Source organism: Plectropomus leopardus, chromosome 9 (genome assembly GCF_026936395.1).
Source record: "Plectropomus leopardus strain MGB_pleo_1.0 chromosome 9, ASM2693639v1, whole genome shotgun sequence".
Classification (NCBI taxonomy): domain Eukaryota; kingdom Metazoa; phylum Chordata; class Actinopteri; order Perciformes; family Serranidae; genus Plectropomus; species Plectropomus leopardus.
The window spans coordinates 8208376-8235400 of record NC_142184.1 but is presented as its reverse complement, the minus strand read 5'-3'; the positions used below and the strand labels follow the sequence as shown (position 1 = coordinate 8235400).

At 36.6% G+C, this 27025-nt stretch overlaps 2 protein-coding genes across 3 annotated transcripts; both read left to right on the top strand.

Annotated features, from left to right (window-relative positions):
- The first annotated feature begins 1105 nt into the window (after positions 1 to 1105).
- LOC121947054 (uncharacterized) lies at positions 1106 to 7804 on the top strand. Of its 2 annotated transcripts, XM_042491936.2 has the most exons (8): positions 1106 to 1212; positions 1315 to 1547; positions 2436 to 2478; positions 2788 to 2888; positions 3028 to 3156; positions 3317 to 3533; positions 5691 to 5848; positions 7589 to 7804. In XM_042491936.2, exons 4-8 carry the CDS (start codon positions 2862 to 2864, stop codon positions 7640 to 7642), a joined length of 585 nt encoding a protein of 194 aa, XP_042347870.2. In that variant the 5' UTR covers positions 1106 to 1212; positions 1315 to 1547; positions 2436 to 2478; positions 2788 to 2861; the 3' UTR covers positions 7643 to 7804. The 2 variants fall into 2 exon arrangements, with proteins under 2 accessions (XP_042347870.2, XP_042347869.2); XM_042491935.2 differs by having other exon boundaries at positions 1170 to 1547.
- A 3991-nt stretch (positions 7805 to 11795) lies between these two features.
- Positions 11796 to 26735, top strand: slc13a3 (solute carrier family 13 member 3). Its single transcript, XM_088081866.1, has 13 exons — positions 11796 to 12012; positions 14572 to 14837; positions 15912 to 16090; positions 17387 to 17456; positions 18525 to 18704; positions 18801 to 18926; positions 19186 to 19278; positions 19377 to 19481; positions 19617 to 19714; positions 22503 to 22615; positions 23550 to 23711; positions 25692 to 25829; positions 25904 to 26735. The coding sequence occupies exons 1-13, from the start codon at positions 11905 to 11907 to the stop codon at positions 26084 to 26086; spliced, it is 1821 nt and encodes a 606-aa protein (XP_087937992.1). The 5' UTR covers positions 11796 to 11904; the 3' UTR covers positions 26087 to 26735.
- Positions 26736 to 27025: the final 290 nt, after the last annotated feature.

The window sequence follows — 27025 nt, the reverse complement described above, 5'->3', positions numbered from 1 at the left end:
CGGCTGAATGAGGCATTGTTTAATGCAGATGGTGGAATCCAAAGGCCTCACTCTTCCCTTTTCCATAAAGCCGGCCTGCTATTAATAACCATATATCGACCTCCTTTGTCAACAAGAGCGACACATACAAATAATATGCTTGAGAGGAGACAATGGGGAGTTCCCTGCAATGAAAACAACAGGATGAGCTGGCCTTATAAGTCTCTGTGTGTGTGTGTGTGTGTGTGTGTGCGCGAGTCTCCAGTATGTAAGACAGTCAGCCTCTTAAAGAAATCCAGACAATTTGTGAGACCTGTTGCGCTAGTAAGAGGTTCAATTCTTCCTGTATTTAATATGGAACAAACCTATTTTATTCACATAAATATAATAAACTGCCAAGATACCCACAAACAGCTTAAAATATTATCCCATTATTTTTATTGTCATTTGCAGCAGTCTTTTAATTGTTCTTTGTATAAGGGGTATTGATTTTTCAAGGACAATACCAAACTGATTATAAGTAGTTAATGAGATTGATAACTAATATTTGGAACCGATATTCACTTACAATAAAAATGAAAATATTTCTGTAAAAAATTAGAATTTGAATATAAAAAACTGCAACAAAAAGCTTTGTTTAAATGGTTTTAGTAAATGTTTAAGACTGGAGGGAGATACACAGCTGCAGCTGAGCCAAAGTAACGCACTTCTTCATTCATTTATTTATTTATTTTTTTCATTTAAATAAAATGCCAATACAGATAATCAGCAAAATGCCAAATATCAGCCCCAATAGTCAGCCAGGCTGATAGTCTGTTGACCCCTACTTTGTATTGCTTGTATAGTGTATTCATACATGTCCTCTGTCCTTTGTTGCACTGATATTTTTTGTTTTTGTTTTCTCCCCAGCGTGGGCGGATGATGAGACAATGGATGCCCCGGACACAGATATGTAAAAGGCAAACTTTGTGGTCATTTTGTTTCTCTTTGAGGTCATTTTGTGTCATTTCTGTGTGGTGGTATGGATTTGTGTTTTGTTTTTTTCATATTTTCATGGATATTTGCTGTGTTTTCTGCTGCTGTGTTTCTGTGTGCTTTCAGAGGTTGGGCGTGGCTTCCTGATGCTGGAGCTCTGCATGCACACCTGTTGCTCCTTCCACACTCATCACCTGCAGTTTAAAAACCCCGGTCTCTCTCTTCTACACTGCCGGATTGTTTCTGTGCTTCATAGTGGTACTTTTGACTCATCTCCAGTGTTGTTTTCAGAGAACAAACCAGCGTGATTATCTAATGTTTTTTGGTTCATGACAATTTGCTGTCTTCACAATTTCAAAGGCCTCAGCCACACCCCGCCCAGCCTCTCACCACCTGTGCCATCAGCAACAGCTCCTCCAGTGCGGTTCACCACACAGTTTTCAAGACTTGGCCACACTTCAACTACTTCAACTCCATCCTCAGCCTCACTTCCGTCTGCCAGCCTCACCCACTTAGAAAACTCTACAACAACCTCCTTTTACCCCTTAGCCCTTGTCTTGTGGTCCTGCTCTTGGTTCCAGTTTAAAAACACAGTAAGCTGTTGCATTTTGGTCATTTTGCATCTCTTTTCAATTATTTTGTTTCCCTTTGAAGTCATTGTGTGTCTGCTTGAGGTTGTTTTGTATCTCTTTGCGGTAAATTTGTCTTTTATTGTTTTGTGTCTCCTTAAGGACATTTTCTAATGTAAAGTTGGAGTTCCCCTTTAAGTTACTCTCTAATCTGATGGGGAAAAAACCCTCTCATGGAGCAATATCTGAACTGAACTGTGGGCGTTTAAGTCTATAGCTTTGCAAAAAATGTGTTAAACTTAACTCAACTCTACCATTTGGTTTGGGCATGTTATGGTAAAAAAAATCCTCTAAATGTTGTTGTATCTGTATATAGTCTGGCTTCTCTAAACTGTAACAAAAGTCACTGAGACAGAGCTGTGTGTGGTAGAAGTTTTTTTTAAAGCAGGCATGCTTTTTTTGACATGATATAATGTCAGAAAGCTTACTGAACAGAACATAACGCACACGCACGCACGCACACACGCATGCACACAAACACACATACACACATACACACACATTTATTTTTTTTAACATGCTGTACCAAATGGTTCATTTGTTCTTTCATTGTAAAAGTAGTCACACATTTCCTTATTTTAATGAATTAAAAAAGGATGAATTATAACTCATGTTAATACCATGTATGTAATGTTATTCCCTCTTATTTGAGCAGTATAATTTTTTACCATTTCTGAGATGTTTTCAAAGTACTGTAAAGGTAGATATCTAGAATAGCCTACATACGTGAAACTGATACGAGTACTGGTAATACTACTAATTCCATGCTTCAAATTGATATATGTTTATTACATATTATAAGCATTATAGCAGTAAATACATTGTAATTTTGTTTTTTCCTTTGTTTTACAGTTACTCCAAAGGCATGAAGAGCCACCTTAACCATTTGGTAGAGGTCTGTATATTAAAACAAACTATGGGGAATGTTAAAAAAAGAGAAAAAAAGCACTTTAATTTTTGTTATTGAGTCAACAACATCAAAAATGAAAAGGAAAAAAAAGTTTTTTTTCCTAAAAAGGTCATTAAAGGGAATTGACTTCAAAATTCAACTGTTTTGTAGTCCTATAAAGAAAATATATAATTTCTGTGTTACAGTAGAAACACAATAATGATGCATTACTCTGAAGAACCACTTGGTGGAGTTTTAATGTCAGGCAATGAATACCACACAATAATACCTCAGCTCAAATGTATCCCCTTACAGGAAATCGTGAGTACATTTCAAGTGAAGTGAGACTGAAAAACACCTCTTGTTATCTGCTATATGAGATGTAAAACATGTCCCAGAAGGTTTTGTTCATTAAGGTGAGTTAAATCTGACTTTTGTATGATTATATAATTCAAGCTTGTGACATTTAATTCATATTTTATTGTTGATTTTCTTCACCAGACAAACAATAGTAGTTCAGTGTATTGATGCTGTTTATGGTTTGTTTTTTCTCAGCTGCTGTTGCTGCATTACACAACCCAGAGTGAGTCTGAAATTGAAGCAGATTGTCATGAAAATGTTTCGGTGATGTGTCCAGGCTTTGAAATTGACACAGTGAATTTCATCTCTTTGGCCTGGTACAAGGTCAGTGAACCATTTCAGATTCTCAGACATACAGTAAATGTTGTCTAATTCAAGCTGATAAATGCAGATTAAAAGTTTGTTTCATCTTGTGTATCATTGACTCTCATTTAATTTGATAATGAATAAATAAAAGTGACATTTTGGTTTTTACTTTGAGCAGTTCAACAACACGATGAAACATGGAATTATCCGGAAAGGTAGAGATAACATCATACAAGACTATGGCTTCCCTCGTTCACCCAAACCCCAGTTTGGAAAGAAACACAGTTTGTTGCTCACCAGTGTGACACCTGAAGACTCGGGCACCTACGAGTGTGACATCAGTGCAAATGTAGGGGGTCGAAATCTGAATCTACACGTCATCCTAAAAGTTAATGGTGAGTTCTGAATTTAAATTCCATCTGGACTGAACTGCACGCATATCTGGATAAAAATATTGACAAGGTTTTGATATTTCATCTCTAAATTTGGGATTTCTGATGCAGTGATGAGATTTTTATGGCACCTGCAAGTGAAAAAGTTATTTCAGTTCATATGTGACAGATTTGCAGGACACAGCATGCAATTTGCAAAAGTAAAGTCTACAATTGTGGGTAGTTCCTGTGAGGTACTTCAGGATCTTTAAATAATCAAATAAATACTTACAAGACTGGACTTTAACTCTATTAAATCTTATGTAATATTTAAAGGATTACTTTACCCCCCAAATGATCATTTTTATATCAGTTAGTGACACCATATTATGCTGAATTTGTGAAGAAAACTTTAATTGCATGCAGCCCCGTTGATCAAAGAACCGAGAATGCTCAAAAAAAGCTCAACATCCGATTTTAAATTGTGAGGTTTGAGCAAAATGAGTGTGTTTGGAAAGCACTCAGCATTCGACTGGATAAATGAAACTTGGATTGTGGCGCTTGAGCTGTATGAGAGTTTGTAAACAGATGTTTTGGTATAGTTTTGCTATTGTTACAAGTGGACCCCTGTGACTTTAATTAATGAAAAATTTTCTCAGTTTTTGGATTCTTTGTATGCCGTGGAGGCATACAAGAACATTTTTTTTAAAGAATGCAATTTAGCATGGGATGAGTAACTGAAATACAAATCTTTTTGTGGGTGAAGTATTACCTTAATGCATGATCATATTTGCCAAAAAATTCCAATGCAATAGGAGCAGAGTGTTAAATACACAACAAATTTATTGGATTATTGGAGGTTTTTGGTTCTTTAAAAAAAAAAGAAGACTTTCTAATATAACCTGTATTTATTTAAATAGTTTGATAGACGAAGAAACATTTACTTTCAAATTCATCTGCCACAAAAAGTTTATGACCAAAACTTGTCTATTTTGACCTCAATTCTGCATCTGCAGTCACAGAACGTGCAGAGCCACATCAAAAAGCAGGAAACAAGAAATACACACAGTATTTTCCTATCTACTCTGACAGTTATGCATTTTCCGTACAAACATATTCTACCGTTCATTAAGAAAACAGACTACCAACTGACAAATGATGCCTTTGCTTGTTGAAATGGTTTCTGTTTCAGGGGGATAAAATCACGATTTAAATATAAAATTGTTTTGAAGTGGCCTGACAGACCTTTTGAAGAAATATTGTTTAATCATTGATGATATAAAAGGATCCAACAATAGTTATTGCAAGAAAGTAGGCAGTTGGCAGAGGAGTGGTACTTTACTTATGTAGGTTAAAAAATCAGGTTTATATGACCAGCAAAGGAGAAGGTAAGGACATATGATTGTTTTGTGAATGCAATATAACCCATAACTCTTTAACACGTGGACTTAGTGCATTTGCGTTTTACATAATAGTCTTCATCAGGGCATGCTGCAGCTCACAGATGGGCCGGTGTCAGCTACCAGGCATTCAGAGTAGCGCTGGATAATTGTCAGAGGTGCAATCAATGACAATGAATGAATCAGTAACATCAGATGTTCACATAATGTCATACCAAAATATTTATATAAAATAAATATATATCATGATACAGAGTACATTATTCCCTGAATGCTTCACTAAGTTGGTTACCTGTAATGAGGAGAGAGATGGCTGGGGAGTGTTAACAGATCAGGAATAGTTTTTTTGTTTGTTTGTTTATTAAGATACCCATTAGCTAAAGTTTTAAACAGTAGCTTCCCTTCCTGAAGTCTTAATTATTTTCATTGACAATATTTAATTTATTAGATTACATAGATATACAAAACATAACATTCATACACACAGTTTGACTAAACACATTACAAAACAGACAACAATCATCACAAACTCAAAGACTGTCTAATATACAGTAGCTCTACATAACGATTTATCTGTTCAAAAGTTGAGAAAATTAAATACCTGGAAACTTATCGACTAAATAACAAGAGAAACTAAATAGCTCAAAATCAATTTAATATCTTCAAGACCATCGAAAGTAGTATAGTAGTAATAGTAATTTTTGCAAATGATTTTTTTTATCAGTCTGCACCAGAATATCTATTTTATACACTGATTTGTTCTGTTTTTATTTAAATACAGATTGTGCGACCCAGACTGAACTGACGACAACGACATCTGCGTCTAACACAACTCTGCACTGCAAAGGTTATGGGGAGGACTTTCCTGTCAAGTGGGGCATTGTAGGCTACGTGGCAGTGGGCCTCACCAAAATAGTTTTATCTCTGGTCACCATTGGGGTAAATAAACTCAATTTATCTTCACATGATGGATTTGTTGCAGGTCAAAATATGATCCAGTCAATTTATCTATAGAACAAACTGCTAAAGTGCTGAAAAGATTGATAGTTCAAATGAAAATAAATTAAGGGGAGGAATTAAAAGATTTAAGGGGTCTGGAGTTGAAGATATTAGTTTTTTGCTTTCCCTCTGAAAATGGAATTTAAAAAAGCAAGATCTGATTTTCAGTTTTACAGCCAAAATTTATGTAAAATTTAAAGTAAAAGTGAAGCAGAGATTTCTTGCGTGTTCACAGTCATTTACTTGAGCCGCATATGGTGTTTAAACCGTTGATTTTAAGCATTTAAAATTAAGTCGTCCGTCTTACTTTTGTTAAGCAACAGAGAGTTTAGCCATCCAGCAATTGACACAAAAAAAAACCCTGAACTTCACCTGGTTTAAAGGGGAAGTACAGCTGCATGTCTAAAACCAGCCCTCAGACAGGGCCTAAACAGGAGCTTTGAGGAACACCATGAGAGACAGTGGAAATGAGAAGTTTTGATTCCTTAATGACTCATTCATCCTGCTGATGAGAAGGAAATCACTCCAAACCATAATGTTTTTGTGCCTGAACCAAACCAAACCAAACCATATCATTCTCACATAATAAAACAGAGGTGAAAAACAAACCAGAAAAAAAAATAGATTAGTATCCATAAATAACATGAAAAGTTTCTTGTTATAATAAAATGGTTTTACATGTTTTCACAAGATATTTTCATTGTACAACAAGATGTTTTTGCGTTTTACCAAGAATATATATATATTTTTTTTTTTCAGAGGAAAAGTTTCTTGTAAAACGTAAAAGTATGTTGTCATAACATGAAAATATCTTGTAAAAAAGTGAAAAATATCTTGTTGTAGCTCGAAACTTTTCTTTTTATTACCAGACATGTTTTTGTAACAAGACATTTCTGCATTTATCATGAAAACATATTGTTATGACATGAGAATATTTTGTAAAAACATGGAAGCATACTGTTAAAACATGAAAAGATTTTTGCGTAACATGGAAACATCTTCTGATAACATGAACATATCTTGTTATGACATGATACATAACACAGATATACAGATATACACTGGTCACTTTATCCTAAGCTCTAATGCAATTGGATACAACAATTCAGCCATGAATTCTACCCTCATAAAGATAATAATGTTTTGTTTATTGTTGACGGTGTCAGAGACATATTTATTCAAGTACAAGTTTATTGTTGAGACCATAATTTGCAGTGGTGTTGACCTGGACTACATTATATTGATTGATTATATTGATAATGTGTGTAACTTTTAGAAACATATTTCAATATATGTAGTCCATAGTGCAGGAGTGCCACCAACTATGACCACAAAGATAAATAAATACCTCTCTGACACTGTCAACAAAATCTGAGCATTATTATCTTTTTCTTTTTGAGTTTTTGCATTTAGTTAGAAAAACCTTATATCCTGTAGATGACTAATGCTGTCTGTTATTGTGTGGGATTTTAACACCTCACAATATGATGTTGTTGGTAATTGTGCACACACTGTAGGCGAGCTATTGCATACTCTGAGGCACCATTTCCTCGAACAGCAACCCCTCCACATTCAGGGATTTTTTTTCTCACAAATATTGTGGGTGGGCTTCTTTCCAGTCGGACAATTCACTGAACTGATTTGTTCTGTGCTGTCTTGTCTTTTTCTGTGGTTGTTCAGGTTATTCAAGCTGTTCATATGAGGTCGTCGAGACGATGGCAGCGTAAGTGGTGAAGCTGACCTGTGAGATCATGTAAAAAGATACGAAATATTCGGGTGCAAGTGATTTTATTTTTCTTATTTATTGTACTTTACTTGTTTTCAAAGATATCTTTGTATTTTTTTCCTTTAAAGCGTCCTCAGTTTGTAATAAATGTGTCACTGTGATGAATCAGACCACCTGTTGCCTTTTTTGATTAGCAAGAAAGAGGTCAACCCAACCGGGCGAGTTTGTCATTACCACAGAAACAAGATCTAAGAGGATGTAATGTTTTTTTTAGAGGAACAAAAACCCCAAACACTTTACAAGCCATGCACATTTTGCAACAGGTGTACTGCAGTATTGACAGAATACAATACAGTCTAATCTCATCTCATCTCATCTCATCTCATCTCATCTCATCTCATCTCATCTCATCTCATCTCATCTCATATATATAATTCTTAGCACAATTTTGGGCCAATTCCTTGTTTGTTTTTGTTTTTTTGCTTTATTTTATTTTGTTGCTACTTTTTTCAAATTTAACTTAATTTTTTGGTTATTTCTCGTTGCCTTCCTCCCGTGTTTTTAAAAGTAACCAATCCGATTTGCTTACGGTTTAAAGGGTTAAACAAACCTCTGATTTACCAACACAGTTTCAGTTATATTCAGCTTAAAGAAAGTGATACCACTCTGAAGTGAGTGGCACCACAGACATCAATAAACATCACATCAACAAGCTTTTATCATATGTATATTTTGGTTACTTTATCTTTAAAACATCTTTCATACTTTCTGTTTGCTGGCTGAAGCCCTCTTGAGGTGAGAAGTGAGGTGAAAGTGCAGCTCAGTCTTTAAAAGACGCTGTATTCATGTTCTCCAGTCTGTATTGACTCTCTCAGTCGGGGATGTAAAGAAATCCAGCAGCTTTTATCCTGCAGACACCTGCAGTAACACCCACCGCTCAGCACAGAGGAGAGAGCGAGCATCCACCGCTGAGTTCTCCTCCTGGTTTACAAAGTCAAACTAATACAGGAAAGGCATTAAATGGATCACTGCCTTTTGAAAATATTGATTTGAGATCATAAAAGAGGCAAGGCGTCTCACTGAGAGCAGCTCAGCAGGTACAGAGCGGTGAAAATGTGCACAGACCACCACCTACTGGCTCGTCGTCTGACAACACCACCACAGATAGCCAAAAGTCAACTGAAACATCAAGATTTGTCCTGAAAATTGTTTGAAAACTGGGTTTAAATTAGGGTTGTCCTGATAAACTGCGATTAAAAAAAAACTGATATCATGTTAATAATGCACACAAAGGTACACAGAACAAAATCTAATCCTTTGAAATGACCCCAAACTTGTCAAAGGTATAAGAAAATTACCTTAAAATTAATTAAAAGATAGATAAATAAATAAATTGTAACATAATATAAATATGTAGTTATGATAATTAAATATATATTCTTTATCAACTTTTTTCCTATTTTTCCCCCCTAGCTTTTTATAAATAACTTTCTAAATCAACTAATGCTGTTTGTATAACATCTATGACCACTTTGCTAATTGCCCTTTTCCCATGTTTTTGAAAGAAATCACACCAATTTGCTGAAGTTCTAAGATTTAAATACTTAATAATAATAATAATATAAGGAAAGTGATGTCACTCCAGATTTTAAAGGCTTAAATGCAACCTTTTTTTTCCCAGGTCTAAGTGTCAAGACCTATATACTGTATATACATATATGTCAAAATTTGTTTTCTCTGGAGCGCCTTGGTACTATATGGCCATCTGAGGGCAGCAGGTATCTGTCCCATCAGCAGTCTGTAACTGGAGTGATGCTTTGCACTGCCAAGCCACAATTACAACATGCAAAGAAGAAGCTTTGTAGAATAATAAATTCTAAAATGAAACACATTTGATGTGCATATGCCCTGGAGGCTCTGTGATTTTTTCACAATAGTCTGATGCTGATCCAGAATCTCACCAGACATATTTCTCTTCTGCCATTGGTTTGACTTATTTTGATTATTTATCTTTTTATTGTTTTTTTACACCTGTGTGTCTCCCTCTTTGGTCCATCTTAAGAGCTGTGTTTTGACAAATGGGGGCTCGTCCAAAGCTCAAATTTACCATTCTGGTAAGATGAAGTTGAGTCTTTGTGGTTTGTGTCATTTTTCCCCTGTCATTCTCACAGCTTCTGTAGGTGGAGTTTGTAATTTGGGATTGAGGTGGTAATCAGTGGAATAAGTCTCTGGTGTGCTGGTGTCACATGTCAAGAGTTTGTAGTGACTAAGTACTTTGGAGTGTGAAAGCACCACAGGGTGACACCCGAAAACATGATGTCTCCCGCCACAGCTATCACCAACACAGAGGCATAATAAAACACCAAAAAGTGAGTGGTCGTTAGTTTATAGCTGTATGTTTAATTTTTTTCTTTTTCAGTTTTCACTGAGTCAGCAGCAGCTAAGAAAATGACATCGGCTTAGATATCAGCCACAACATTCAATGACAGTAATACATTAATTTACCATAACTCCTGAAAGTCTTGTTGTGCCCCCTACTCCGACCCCAGTGGGTTATATCAAGGAATCAGGTGATGGCTGATAAATTTAATGCTTTGAGACCTGGAGTGACATCATTTTTTATTTAAAACTCTGAACCCTGAGCAAATTTGTGCGATTTTTTTCAAAAACATGGAAGGACAAGCAATTAGCAACTTCATGAGAAATGTTCCACAAATTGCAAGAAATTAGTGTATTTAGAAAGATAGAAACCAAATTACATCCAATATGGCCAACAGTAAGAAAGCTGTTGTCAGAAAATTTCAGCTCCAGTCTGTGAGTTTGCAGTTCGATTTCAGGTCACTGATTAGCCTAATGCATACTTTTACAGGTGGGGTGGAGTGGATTGACTCTCTTCGCAGGGTGGGTTGGTTCGGGTCTTCAAAAAACCTTGCCCTGCACATCCAATACGGAGCCCCTAAAGTCCCAAAAGGCTATATATTTTTCCCCTTTTGTGCACATGTTAATAACTGTGTGCACAAGTTATTAACAGGATAATACAGTAACCCAGGGATGACGTTTTTCTGTAGGCCAACGTGGAAGTAGCTTCACCCTGGTTCCCTTGGATTTTTTCATTGTATTTCGAAAAAAAAATGCAGAAAAAGAGGGATATTTTTTCAGTTTTGTTTAGTAAGATTAGCAAGATAATCTTAACAAAATGCAAAAAAACAGTGCAATTGCCACAAGTATAAAGCTAATGTTAGGCTATAAATGAACTACACTACAGTCACATGGCTTAATGTATCCACCACAACAAGGCCGTAAAGCCTTAATGGAAAAACAACAACAAAAAAAAATTAAAGAAAAAAATCCTCTGACAAAATATTTTCTTTAAAAAAAATTTACAATAAAACATTGTCAGATTTTTTTCTTAAAAAATCAGCAGTTAAATAAACACAACATATAGCCATTTAAAGTTATATATCCCTCCCTTAACACTAAAACAATAACAAACAGTCCCTAAATTATATTTAAATATTCAGCATCATTCCTGTTTATATATATATATATATATATATATATATATATTAAAGCTATTATATAGCTTATATATGTGATAAGAAATAACTGAAAGGCTGTTGTTTATCATTTTCAGAGAATTATGGTCATTCAAGTACACCTTACCAGTGCGGGGCTGGTGCAAGTGGATCTACCTCTTCGCTGACGATTAGGACAGAAAGTGTGAAAGGTTAAAAACAGGTGGTTACTTTATTATAGACACTGATAAATATTTATTTTTGTTAATTAACTGACCCCTGGTCTCCTGCCCTGTTGTAAAAGTGGCCCCCAGGTAAAGTAAGTTGAGTATCCCTGGCTGTTTGTCTATGTCTTTCTAGTTCAAACATAATTTTCCTGCACACTTATTTACTGATTGACCAACCTCCAAGTTGTTCTATAATTTACACTGTGAAAAAAAGTTTGTAAACTGAATCACAGTGACCCAAAAACCATGAATGAAGTCCTGCAGCAGCCCGTTGGCACGCGTGAGATCATGTGTACCTCTCCTTTCCACTTCTCCAAAACGCATCACTTTTTCTTGTCTGCGTGGGCAAGGCCTGACGGACAGTTATCCCTCTTCTTAAATATTTGACACCATCCTACGAGGAGTTAACCTGTGAGAAGGCGTGTAGTTAATCTTCGCTGAACTCGGACAAAGTGCGTCCCTGCAGGCTCCTCTCAGCACAGTCTGCAGCTCCTTCTCCTCTGAGCGGAGCTAAACTTCACCCCGGAGATGAAGATATCTGTGGTGTTCAAGAAGCTGTGGTGCGTCCACAAACAGCTGATCCTGCTGCTCACTCCACTCCTGTTTCTGCCGTTACTTTTTACAGTGCCGGAAAAGGTGAGTGATTATTATGATAGATGAGTTCACGTGAGCGTTTTTTTTGTTTTTTGTTTTGGCACAAGCGCAGCTGGGCTTTAACACACACAGCAATGATGCCCAAAGGTCAGTTTCTCATCACTGATAGTGCCCATATTTGTACCTTTTTTTTCTCCTGATTTTTCCTAAAATTAACTGTCATCTCTTTTGTTTTTTGCCAAATTAATGTTCAAGACCAACTGGTAAACTCAACAAGAACAGGATCATGATTATTGTTGAGCAAGGTCACAATGACCAGGTCCTCAGATAAATTGATAATAGGAAGTCCCACATGCTGGCTTTATCAAAAAAATTGTATGTTAAACAAAAGAAAGATGTGAGAGGACACAAACCTGAGGCCAACCAGTGAAAGATAAAAGTACTTCTGATAAATCACCATTTATCCTCACCCAACTGTTAAAAAATCAATCAGCCAACAAATCAGGCCAGGATTAATGTTGTGTATGCTCTGTAATCTGCTAAAATGTGAGGCTGAATACAATTATATGGAAGCCCTGAGCAGCCATACAGTCATACATTTTTTTCCTTTGTTTCCCGAAATAACGTGATCATTTTCTTGAGATCTTGAGACGACAAAACTGTGTTTTCCTGAGATAACGACATACTGTAATTTATTTGAGATCTCGAGATGACAAATTAAATGTGACAGGCCCGAAATTTGCCATGCTGACAGATGGATGCATCGGACACTAGATATGGTGTTTTGTGCTTTTATGCTTATTCTAAAATATATTTTAAACGAATGAGTGAGTGAATACGGGCAGCATGGTGGTTTAGTGGTTAGCACTGTTGCCGTAAGTTGTAGTAAGAGGATCCCAGGATCGGACCTTGGATGGGGGACGTCTCTGTGCAGAGTTGTTCTCCCTGTGTCAGCGTGGGGTTTTTCTGGGTTCTCCAGCTTCCTCTCACATTCAAAGACATGCAGGTTAATCGGTGACTTTAAATTGCCCATAGGTGTGAATGTGAGTATGAATGGTTGTCTGTCTCCGCGTGACAGCCCTGTAATAGTCTGTCGACCTGTCCACGGTGTACCACGCCTCTCGCCCAATGACAGCCGGGATAGGCTCCAGCCCCACCGCGACCCTTAAGAGGAGAAGCAGTTACCAATAAATCAATGAGTGAATGTTACAACACCGACGTTAATGTTACAACAGTTGTCTGTCGAGCTAACTTCCTGGCTCCAGGTTTAAAGGGATAGTTCACCCAAAAATGAAAATTCAGTCATTACCTGATGGAAAGTGGAGTGAAGTTTTACAGTCCACAAAACATTGCCGGAGTTTGCCAGTGAAATGATGTTGCACTCTTCTCCAAAACAATTGAAGCAAATGGTGACCAGGATTCAGACCTTAAAGGAACACATAATAAAACAACAAAATGTCCAAAGTAATCCAAGTGTCCTGAAGCCCCGATGTGCCAAGTTGTTTTGAAAAATTACTTTTAAAACATATTCCACTACAGATTACTGAATATATGCCCTAAAATTTAATCTGTAATGTTTTCCATTAGATTACTCAAATTACGCAACGTATCCTAAATACTTTAGATTCATCTTTCTGAGCTCATTTGTCTGTTTCTTACATTTTTGGCCAAAAACACACGATTGTGTCTTGTCTGTGCATCTCCTCAGCTGTTGTCACAACACACACTTTTTAAAAAATCAGTTAATGGGAAATGCGTGCCTCATATGAATTTTACACTGTGTCCTGACAGCAAGCGAGCGTCATTTTGTGTCTGCACTAAGTCTGTTGAATATTCACTTCTGTTACATCATGTAAACAAACCACGTCGGCTGACTATGCACAGTCAGACAGCACCTACTGCTGCAGCCTTGTATGCAGACAAGTGGTGTCACTTGAGATTGAATCCGGTCGGAGTCTGTTGTGTCGTATGATTCGCCGCTGCATGGCACTTCTGGTGATATAAGGAGCATGCAAGCTCCTTATACAGCAGGCGGGATGTTGAATTGATCCAAAAATTTTGGACTGTAATGTAGGTACTGGTACTATAGTGTCTGGTATTCGTGCCCCATCTGAATGTGATGTTTTTTTCCTACCCCTCATGTGCCTTCTTCCCCTAATCCTAACCAGCTGTGCCAGCATTTGTCAATGTCCCAGTGTTGGTTGCCACGTGCTTTTGTTGCCCAAACATAACTACGTGCAGCGTAATCCCACCATGTGCTTGTGTTGACATCACAGTAGTGCTATCCCTCAACGTCAACAGCAGATGCGGAGGGATGCCTAGAGTGTAGTATGTAGGCACGGACGTCCACTGCAAAGTAAGAACATGTGACGAATCTGGATGCGAACATGCTGCATGCTTGCTCACATGGCATTCAGTTAAGACACGGTGCAAATAAACAAAACAAATAAAGTAATCCCTACAAGTAATCTATTTTTTTAAGTAACCGGAATCAGAATTCTACCAATTTAAACTGTAACAGAATACAGGCATTTATACCTACTTATTACTTGTATTTTGTTACTCCCTAACATTAACTGCCACATGTTGCTTATCTTTTAGGAGGGAAAATGTCTTTATGTGGTGGTGCTGATGGCTATGTTTTGGTGCACAGAGGCCCTTCCTCTGGCCGTCACTGCAATGCTTCCGGTCTGCCTCTTCCCAACTCTCGGAATCCTTCCATCCAAAAAAGTCTGCCCCCAGTACTTCCTGGAAACCAATTTTCTCTTCCTCAGCGGTCTTGTGATGGCGTCGTCCATCGAGGAGTGGGGCCTGCATCGCAGAATCGCCCTGAAGGTCCTCACTATTGTCGGAGTGAAACCAGCCTGGTGAGAAAACTTAGAGGAGAGACAGTTAAAGGACTGTGATAGTCTATGTTTTATTATTCACAACAATTACAAACACCTCAGTGAGCCGCGCTGTTACACTGCGCGACAGCCTCTTTATTATGATCAACACGCACGGACTATAGTTTACTTTGAGCAGATCCAACATACACCATCCCGCTGGTGATAATAGTCACCAGAGCACCCGATGTGTATTAACCCGCAAAGTACCGTTTGCCAAAAACTGCAGTGTCTAACTGTTTCAGGAAACTATTGTAAACCTGAGCAAATTGGCTTGATTTCTTTTACAACAAGGGAAGAAGGCAATAAGAAACTCAAAAAGAAAGGGCCAAAAATTTGCAAAAAATTAAGTAAAAAGTTACAAGAAAATTACCTGAAAATTTTTTTTTAAAACCCATCAAAACTTTTTTTCCTCTAAAATAATTTAAAATACATAATTAGTACAGTTTTGGACATTTAACCTCTATTTTTTTTAATAATATCTAAAAATAATATAATAAGCAAATTAACAGGTCATTTTTTGTCACCTTTTACTATTTTATACAATATGCTCATTTGTTTTTTCCCCCATGTTTTATTGTATTATTTAATATATTTATATTTATATTTATATATATATTTATATTTATAATATATTAATATTTAATGAACCAGTTTTCTCAGGTGTCTTCAGTCCTCGTGTTTGAACCATAAACATGGTGAGAAAGTTGAAAAGTGTTGGGAAACAGATAAACGCATTGCTGTTTTTTGGACTTTTCATGGCATTAATTGACCACTTGAGGGGCCTTCAGAGATTGCAGGTGTTCATAAGGCCAGATGCCCTACTTTGAAAAAGTGCAGACAAAATGGTGTAACCACCTTGTGATTCAGATCCGCTCAAAATTTTGAGCACACAGTCCTGAAAACATGACCTCCTTGATGAAGTAAGGGTAATAAGAAAATATTAGCGCTAACCTTATCCTTTAAGTGAGAGTGCGTCTTCTTACAAAAGGGAAATCCTCAAAGTCAGCCGCCATGATCCTGATTTAAGTTTATGATCTGAATTTTTTCTCCCAGGCTCATTTTGGGAATGATGCTGACCTCGTCCTTCCTGTCTATGTGGCTCAGCAACACCGCCACCACCGCCATGATGCTCCCCATAGCTAACGCCATCCTGGAGAGTCTGTTTGGAGACCTGCAGAGCCTGAAAGAGAAGAGCAAGTTCACAAGTGATCCTGAGAATGATATTATAAATGGTATGTTGTTTGTTGTTTACCTGACATGGACTCGTGTACTCGGAGCTGCTTGGTAGTTTTATTTTAACTCTATCATGTGAAAGGTATAGTGATGAGGACACTGAAAATTATCACTAACTCTGTGCTAAGGAGCATTTCAGCATCCCTCAGCTTATGTTTTTGGTTGTCTGGCCCACATTTTTGCTGTTTTGTTTCATTCTTACCTTTTTTTATAAACCTTTCAGCAGCAGCAGGCAGCCCAAAAGCTTTGATAAACCCACTGTACAGGACATACTCAGCACGAAACAGATAAACGGACAGTTAGACATTAGCTGGTGAAAGTAGTGGAGCATTTAGCAGCTAAAGACCTAGATATTTCTCTCAGGTGTTGGTGGAGACCAAACACAGAGCTAAAAGAAAAGAAGAAAATTTTGATTTAAGTTTGTCAAGTGGCCAGAGCCACGACTCCAAATAAATGATAATATTGCTCCGTAACTGCTGTGGTTGCTAGAAAAAATCACCAGTCTTGTGTTTACTTTTTTCCCCCGCCTGCTGTCCCCACATGACAAAAAACCCTTGGTTAATGTCCATTTCCAGAAGGTGAGCACATTTCAAAATGTGTACACAGACAGCATAGATAGTTGTATTGTTTTAACCTTGTCCTCAAAAGCCTTTAATATGTAATCCAAGATATGAACTTTGTGCAGTTTTTCCAATACAGTGAGTCCTCAGATACAAAGTTAAATATTCAAATGGTAAGTGATAAAGTCATTAGGTTTTCCATACATTTTCACAGACAAAATTTCAAAACTTTTACATGACTTTTCAAGGACCCATAATACCATTTTTTTCTTGTCCCACTTGCCTGGCATTTTTAAGCATATCAGATCCAAACTCTATTTAAACATAATTTCAGCTCACTTACATGGGCTACATGAAGGAAGAGACAAAACGTGGAGAAATGCACAAACATACATGATGGTAAATGTCACAAACTGACACTTATTAGAGCTACGTGACATCAATAGCTACACAAAATAAATTTGCCTAATGTTACTTTACGTGAAAGGTTATCCATTGAAGATAATTTCTTTACACTCCAAAAAATTCCATGACTTTTCCAAAACATTCAATGATTTTGACTAATTCTATGATGTTTCTGGCCTGGAAAACATGACTGTGACATTCTATGACTTTTCCAGGTTTTTCATCATACATTTCATATATGAGCACTGTAGTAAATCCCCCACAAAGAGCTAAAACTCTTGATTTGACTCATACTATATGACACAAACTCTTTGTTTCACTGTCTTTCAGGTCAGTCTACTGTAAAGCTGCAGTCGCTGCCCTCAGTGCCCGTGGAAAAACAAATACTGTCGATAGACGGGTAAGAACAACATCCATCAGCTCCAGCTCAAATGATGTTTTGATGATATTTTTTTAAAAGACAGTTTGACATTCTGGGAAATATGCTAATGTGTATTCCTAGTAAGAGTTAGATGAGAAGACTGATAACACTCCCATGTCTGCACCATGGATGTATGAAAAGAATTGGATGGAGCATTGAATACAGGGTCCCATTCATTCCAAGGACAGTTGCACAGTATAAGTAATAATATTTGGAATAAATGAAATAGTTATGATTATGAATAATAATAGTAATAATAATAATAATAATAATAATAATAATTATTATTATTATTATTATTATTATTATTATTATTATTATTATTATTTATTTATTTATATTGCAACTTTCATACACGGAATGCAGCTTAAAGTGCTTCACAGAAAGATAAAAAGAGATACATAAAGAGGAAAATAGCAATAAAGTAATGATTACAATGAGAAGGCAATATTAACCCTTAGGGTCTGCTTTAATATTACACATACTGGTATCACTCTGCGTACAAAATGCGCTTTTCAAAATCAAGCTTTAAAAAATTATTATACATTAATAGTATTTTCTACTTTCATTGAGTTTATTTTTTAACCAACATTAGTCTTAATCATAAATATCAAATATTAATTATTTTTTGGAATTTAAACACTTTAAATGCCAGGCTTTGGTTGTGCTAAGTAGATTTTTTTTTTTATCATTACAGCCTGAGATTTGACATGCATTTTCTCCATATGCCAGATGTGGTAAAAAATGACATCATCAGGTGGAAAATAAAAATAAAAATAAAATAAAATGCAATGATTTTCTATAGAAAAAACAGAAAAAAACATATATTTTGTTCATTTTCATCACTTTTTTGGTCATTTTCTGGTTTGTTTCTTTCTCTTATTTTCAATTATTTTCAGGTTTTATAGATAGTTTTTTTTGTGAATTTCTGAGCTATGTCTTGTTAAGTTGTTTGTGACCTTCTCCCGATGTTTTTTAAAGACATCAAACCAATTTGATCAGGTTTCAAGCAGTTAAAGTAATAATGCCTCCTTAAAACTTAAAAAGGACGGATGGGACGGAGCAGAGCGACATGAAGACGGCAGAGGAGATCCGATCGGAGGCAGAGTACCAGCTGAAGGTGTGGAAAGGTTTCTTGATCTGTATTCCTTACGCAGCGAGTATCGGAGGGACAGCCACACTGACAGGCACCGCACCCAACCTCATCCTGATTGGACAGCTGAAAAGGTAACTTGCAACATTGACACATTTTAAAAAATCATTTAAATCATTAAAAAAAATCCTTCCTCAGCAGTTTGTCAAAAATGTACTTCTGCTTTACAGCTACTTTCCAGACTGCGACCTCATCAATTTTGGCTCTTGGTTTGCATTTGCCTTCCCGCTCATGCTTCTCTTCCTGTTTTTGGGATGGGTTTGGATCGCGTTTCTCCATGGAGGTTTGAATATGCGGTAATGATGTCAGATGATTACAGGTTTCAAAAACCTAATGCAATCATGTAAAAGTCGTATTTGTACTGATATCCTTACAATTTATATCCAAGACAAGAAAGACCAAATGTCATAATGGTTTTATGTTTTTATGCAAGAAAATGCTGATAACTATACACTCATAATACTGTTTTTTTTTCTAGTCCTAAATATTGAGTTATGTTCTTCTCTCATTTCCTTTCCTGTTAAAATGAGTCAGTTACGTTTTGAATTTATGCAGATTGTGCTTCACGAAACATGACCAGAGAGCCCAGGCAGAGGCCAGAGCAAAGGCGCTAATAGAGGAAGACTACAGAAAACTCGGGCCCATAAAGTGAGGACTCGTGTATGTCTTTAAATCTTATGCAATACAGGACGATGTTAATATTTTTAATAACATAGTCTTTTCACTGACTTCAACTTCAATTTCAGCTTTGCAGAGGGAGCTATCTCTTTCTTTTTTATTTTGTTTGCCGTTCTGCTCTTCACAAGAGATCCCAAATTTGTCCCTGGCTGGTCTGTGTTTTTTAAAAAGGGGTAAGAGAGGCAAATCATTTGATGAAAACACAAATAATACCTCTGTGCTGTTTGGAAATTTTCCCAGAATCCATGTTCTGAGACAGCTGTTAATTATCCATCTCTGTTAATGATCCCCTCCTCACTGTCTTGCAGGTACGTGTCAGACGCAGTCACTGGTGTGATCATTGTGTCCATATTGTTCTTCTTCCCCTCGCAGAAACCTTCTCTGAGCTGGTGGTTCGACCCTCAAGGTCAGTGAGCCCTGAGCCCTCTGAAACTTGGATCAATCTCACTATATATATATGTATATACATATACATATACATATATATATATATATATATATATATATATACACACATATATTTGTATGTATACTGTATACACACACACACACACACACACACACACATATATATATATATATATATATATATATATACACACACTTATATATATGTATGCATGTAGAATTTTCTTGTCCTTTTTACAGATTTTTGAATTATTTTGAAGTTTCTCATTGCCCTCTTCCCATTTGTCCCAAAGAAATCAAGCCAATTTGCTCAGGTTTCAAAGGGTTAAACAACATGCTTATTAACATTTAATTCACCCGACATCTCAGTTATCTCATCCATCATTTGAGTGACTATCATAATATAATTAAACATACTGTATAAATAAAGAAGTTTGATTAGATCTGTGTCAAAGTGCTGTAAAAAATTAACAAAGTGAGCAGTACAAGAGACAATGTGTTGCACTGCCTCAGGATGAGTCAGAAGTTAAATCTGATGACTAAATATTTTTGATTCAAAGACAGTCAGTCTGTGTCTCTGGCACAAGTACTGCAAATGCAGAAAATAAGCCAAGGAATGTTAATAATGTAGATTAGAGGGTCTCAGTGAATTTCCCGTCTGGAACTGAAACTGAAGTTTCTCTGTTTCTGTGATTAGAATAATCTCTCAAAACTATGTTGTCACACTTTGGGATTTTGCATGTGTGTGTGTGTGTGTACAAACTGTTGGCACATGTTTTGTGTGTGCTACAGACACGTGTGTTTGCGCGATTGTGTATATTATGTTCAGCTGGTCAAATAAACGACTGGATGCAAGAAAAAAAAAGAAAGACAAGCAAATAATGGGGCTCATTTGTCCCTCTCAATGTAGGTCAGTTTTTAGATAAGAAGAGAATAGCACTTTATTTTAAACCAAAGTTGAAAATGATCTTAATATACAAAATCTACGTTGGTAGGATATAAAATAAAGAGTAATATTGTTTGTATTGAAAACCTTATTTGAATAAACACGATTCTCAAAAGAGGAAGGTGAAAAGTCCCATGACATTCAACAAAAGACTAATACTATGAAAAAAATATTTAGCCGTATGTCACTGTAACAGTTAACTGAGCTTTATAAATCAAGAATCTACAAAAAAAAGTTTTAAAAAGAAACTACATTCTAGAAAATGGGCCAGTGGAAATAAACAAGTCGAATTAGTTTCTTTTGATCTTTGCAGTACGAATAAACTAAGATTGTTAATGTTTATTTAATATATAAGGTATATGTAGGTTTGATGCAATAGTAACGCTGTAATCTTACTGTTACGCCTCTGCGTCGGTGATAGCTGCGGCCCCAGGCATTATCTTTTTGGGCTGTCCATCCATCTGTTCCTATGTATGTCGCATTCTCATGAACATGATATCTCAAAAACACCTTGAGAGAAATGTCCACTTGGACTCAAGGATTACCTGATTCGATTTTGATGGCTGGAGGTCAAAGTTCAGGGTCACAATGACCTTGCGTCCATCTTATTCCAAGTCAAGTCAAGTAACTTTTATTTATAAAGCCCATTATCACAAAGCACAGTTTGCCTCAGAGGGCTTTACAGCATACGACATCCCTCTGTCCTTAGACCCTCACATCGTCTAAGTAAGTGAATGTGATATCTCAAAAAGGCCTAGAGGGAATTTCCTCATCTTTGGCACAAATATCCACTCGGACTTAAGGAGAAACTCATTAAAATTTGGTGGTCAAAGGTCACTTTGACCTTGCAAAACCTGTTTTTGGCCGCAACTCAAGAATTCCTGTGGTAATTATGACAAAATTTCACACAAATGTTTAATAGGATAAAATGATGAGGTTAATACTTAAAAGGTCAAAAGTCAACTTCACTCTGACATCATAATGTTTTGCAAAAACACTTTTCTGGTCACTATTCAGTGTCATATCTCTGGAAAACAACAAGAGAAATTTGATGAGATACTGAATTGGTGACACTAATCTTGGGTATTCACCTTGAAACTGGACTTATCGTATCGTATCGTATCGTATCGTATCGTATCGTATCGTATCGTATCGTATCGTATCGTATCGTATGTGCTGCCAGGGGGAAGATGTTTGTGAAGCATCCAAATTTTAGAGTATGTAGGTGCTTTGCTACAATTTTTCTTGGTGTTTTGGTGCAAAATAGTAAACATAAGGGAAGAATCAAAACAGTAACTTTAAAAAGAAAAAAAACATAAAGAAGCTATATAAAATGAAAACAGAATATAAAGAACACAAAAAATATGTACAAAAGGTGCAATAGAGGAGTAGTGCAGTTGTGCAGAAGTTAAAGTTGCAGTGCTGTTTGCACTTATATTAAAATATATTTCGACATGCTCAAGGCACCTTACATTGCCTCAAGGTCTCTATTAGATCTTTTTAGTTTAATATATAATATTATTTAATTTAATATATAATAAATATTTCTGTTATTCTGCTGAATGTTTTAAAAGATGGTATTAATTAAGGATTTTGGAGCTTTGAAAGGAAACAACTTTATATACAGGAAGTAAACAAGACATTGTTTATGCTGTTCATACAGCTGTAAACTTCAGAAATTTTACTGCATTTATCTCATATTGATTAAGCAGACACCAGTGATGTTGTAGAAAACCCTGTGCTTTTGACACATCTTAATATGTTTTGTTTTGTTATCTACAACATCTAAATCTTTGATTGGAGTTCTTCATTGAGTGTTTTCCTCTATTTTTCTCCTCAGCCTCAAACACTCCTTACGTCCCTCTCCTGTCATGGAAGAAAGCTCAGGACTCTGTTCCCTGGAATATCATTCTGTTGCTCGGAGGCGGCTTCGCTATGGCTAAGGCCTGTGAGGTAAACATGTTGGCACGAACTGGGCACTCTACCGATAGTTATAAACTTATGGAATAAAGTGAAGTTAGGCTCTCATGTTCTGTTATGTTTCCTAGTTAACGTTATGGGAAATATTAACAGTTAGATCAGCAGACAGCTGTAGTGCCCCTCTCATGTATGTGTCATAAATTCAAAGCTACAATCAGCTGCAGACTAATGGAGCTCAGCATAAAGACTGTTAACATGAGGACAAGGCTCTATCCAAATGTAGAAAAAATACACTTACACTAATTATCACATTATATCATTTTGTTAATTCATATAGAAACAACAAAGCTTGGTTTTATTGGGTGCTCTGCTTAGCTGAAAGTTGTGACTTCCTGGAGTGTCAGCTGGTTGTCTAACATGTTCTTATCATCTCAATTCAAACATTAAAATATTACTCGCTTGGTACCCTCCTGCATTAGTTTTGGATGTTCAGGGATGATGTGTATACAGTCATTTTAAAATTAACTTACAATTTGCGTAAAGCAAAAAAAGTTTGTTTTCTTAAGATTAGGCAACAAAAGCATGCGGTTTGGTTTAGAATAAAGAAAACTTTGGCTTCAAATGTGTACAGTTTTTAAGAATGTCCTGTAACTTTATGTGACATACATTACTAGTAGAGGACACTATGTTGTTAAAAAAATCCACCAAGATATATATACATATATATATATATATATATATATAGCCCAAATACTATTCCTTTTAGATTAAGTTATGTTTCCTCTCAACTGAAAGCATGATTAGTAACTTAATAAATTGTAAGTTTACTTCATTTTTCTTAGTACTAAATGTTTCTGTCCTGCTGACTCTGTACTGCTTTGCTCTGTTTGGTTCTGTTCTCCACTTTGCTTTATTATGTTCTGATTTGATCTTTGACCTTTGACCCCGTTCTTGTGGTGTTTGGCAGGAGTCTGGGCTCGCCTCCTGGCTCGGGGGCCACCTCCAGCCTTTGGCCGAAGTCCCTCCTGCTGCAGCTGTGATGTTGATCACTGCTTTTCTGGCCTGCTTCACTGAGTTCGCCAGCAACACTGCCACGATCATCATATTTTTACCCGTCATTGCTGAACTGGTAAGACTGGTGTTCAACTTAAAGACATACAGTGGGTTAGAGAGCAGTCTGATACTGTTAACCCCTTGAAACCTGAAATTTTTGTGATTTATTTCAAAAACATGGAAAGCAGGGAATAAGCAACTCAAAATAATTACCAAAATATTAGCAAGAAATTTGTAAAAAGTTACATGAAAATTAAATTAGCCAAACAATAATTATGATAATTAATCATTTTAAATATATATTTTTTTTGTATTTGTTCTGTGTTATTTGAAAATAGTCTAATTATTCATTCTTTCTATTTTTTTGCAATTTTTCAAAGGTGATTTTCTTCTCACCATTTACAGATTTTTGCAATTTGCCAGAAATTTCATGTCAGGTTGCTTATGACTATTTTCCCCATGTTTTTCAAAGAAACCACACAAATTTGCACAAGTTTTAAATGCATGGGAAAAGCACAAGAAAACTGATAATGATTCAGGTTTCAAAGGGTTAATGAAATAGCAAAACATAGATGATGTAAGTTAAAATGTTTCTTGATAGTAAAGTTAAGGTTTCACATCAGTTTATAGTGAACACTCTGATTAAGATGGCAGTCAGGTGGACAAACCCGGAAACTCTGTCTCAAGACAAAGCCGTGGAAACTGGACGGGGAGCAGGGGATTCATGCTGACCCAGTTTCTTATGTTAGTCCAAGGCTTAGAGGGCTTGTTAAACTCTTGCAATAGATGTTCTTGTGTTTGTAGCTTGTTGGACATTAACTGCTGTTGTCAGTAATCATTATCTGGAGCTTTTGTACTTTGCAGCAGTGCCTATGCAGTGAAATACGCACTCAGAGAATCGTTTACAGGATGTATAGGATGATTAGAGACTGTGTCCTAAGTTCTCATTTACATTAAAAACATTTTTAACCATTACCACCCTGGACTTTGCTTATAGATCATCTAAATTGCTAATATAAGTGTCTTGCATCTTATTTTTTGCAGCTAAGTACGACATATGTGTTGCATTCAGACATCTTTAGATCTTGGCGTGGATATAAAGTTTTGTGGGTTTACACAATGCTTTTCCTTATGAAAATAGCTTGCAATTATGGTGTCACTGAAGAGCCACTGGGTGATACCGAGCTCCTTTTCCCAATAATGTAGGCCCGTAGTAAAAGTAGTAGTAGTGTAGCAGCAGCAGGGAAGTGTCTAGGGAGTGGCCTGAAATCTGATTGGCCACCCCAGGTGCCACCCCGTTATAATTGGCTATCTGTCCAGTCTGTTTGACAAGTAAACTGAATTTTCGTTTATAGGTGCAATTCAGTCTTAAATCTGAGAGGCAGTAATGTGGCAGAGTTGTGTCTAACCTTACTTATTTTACAAATTAATTGATAAAACTGTTAAAAAGTTTGCTCCACAAGCTTATTTATTTAAAAAAAAAAAAAAGCACTGACATTTTGTGACCCCAAAAATGATTCACATTATTATTTAACTAGTAATGTATATCATTCCATATAATGGCCAAACACTGCCTATTGTAGTTGTGCTTCATCTTGAATTTAAATAGTTCATAATTATCATGATTATGATTGATCATCATGACTCCTCCTATGCTAGGGATGCTCAACTTGCTTTGCCTGGGGGCCACTTTTGCAAAATGGCAGGAGGCCAGGGTCCATTAGCAGCAGCTCTGCATCGATCAGGTGCACGCAGGGGCATTTTTCGGATTTGATAACATTCAAGGCTTAGCCTGGACCTCTGTTGGGCACCACTTTTACCTTAAAAGTACAAAAAAATCCAATTGTCAATCAGTTTATTTTCATTGTGAATAAGAAACTTGTTGGGGGTCACCAAGCATCCCATTGAGGGCCAGATTTGGCTCATGGGCCATAAGTTGAGATCTCTGCTCTACACACAGCATGCAAATTGCATGTGCATTTAGTCGCGACACTGATTAAAGGACTGACATGATTTAAATTCTAAAAATGTTCTTGTTTTGTTTTTGTCTCTGCAGGCTATGCACGTCTCAGTGAACCCCCTGTACTTCATGATTCCTGCAACAGTAGGATGTTCCTACGCCTTCATGCTGCCCGTGTCCACACCGCCCAACTCTATCGCCTTTGCATCAGGACACCTCCTGGTCAAAGACATGGTGAGATCCTTACACCAGACACAGCAGCACGTTGTTTTATCACTGCAGCATCTTCATGTTTTATGCTTTCTCAGGTGAAAACTGGCATTGTGATGAACATCCTGGGCATCCTCTCGGTCTCTCTGGCCATGAACACGTGGGGCGTTGCCATGTTTAACTTGAACACATTTCCAGAGTGGGCTCAAACCATCAACAAGTCTGCTATTGTTCCTGATGTGCATCTATCAGCTGTCCAGGCGCTCAATGCTACGCTCTGATCACTCATCCATCAGAAGATTGCACAAAGATTTAACACGACACAGGGTCTGTAGACATCTACAGTATCACTAAAATGTCAGAAAACACTGGGAGCTTCAGCTGTTACCTGAATTTAACAGGTTTATGATACTCAAGTGTCTTTTTTGACTCTTGGGTGACCAAGATTTCATGCTGAGAACTGTTTTGCCACAAAGTTTTAAGTTAAAAATGATGCAATAAGTCAAAAACAAGCCACTTTATTCTACTCCCTGCCTCTTAAAAACAGGACAGGAAAGACATCTAACCTCAGCAACAATGACAGCAATAGCTCTGAAGAGTCTATAATATACTTTATGAAACTCCTGTCAGACTGCAGTGTGCCGTTTCCATTGATGCTACTGCACTGACCTCTGCTGGAAGAATGAGAGACACCTCTGTGAATAATTCTTTTAAAATATATATTTTTGTCTAAAATCACTGCAAAATCTAGTTCCTTGTTTATGTATTATATGGCAGATGTCTAAAGCCATCCCACATAAGCAATATTTTAATTCTTTACTACATTAGAGTATGAATCCTGAGTAATGAATGTGTAAATTTTGTTACAGAGTGATTCGCATTCATATAACTGCTGTTACAAATAAATTGATTTTGTATTATGATAATCTAGTTGAACATAGTCTCTGTATTTGTTCTCAGGTTTTGATTAGCTGTAGCTGCACTGCTGCAGGTATTTTCACACCTTTTTGCCTGTGCATACACAAAGAGAGTGAGAGACAGCACACGCTTGTAAATTCCTGCCAGTGTTTGTTTGGTGTAGTAAACTGTCTCAAATCATGAGGCCCAACAACAATGGTTAACTTGTGCAAGGCTGTGGTCGTTACTGAGTGTTAACAGGGTCAGTGCAAAAGGTCCCGTGGTGTTTAAATGCAAAACTATTAAAAAAAAAAAAAAAATGC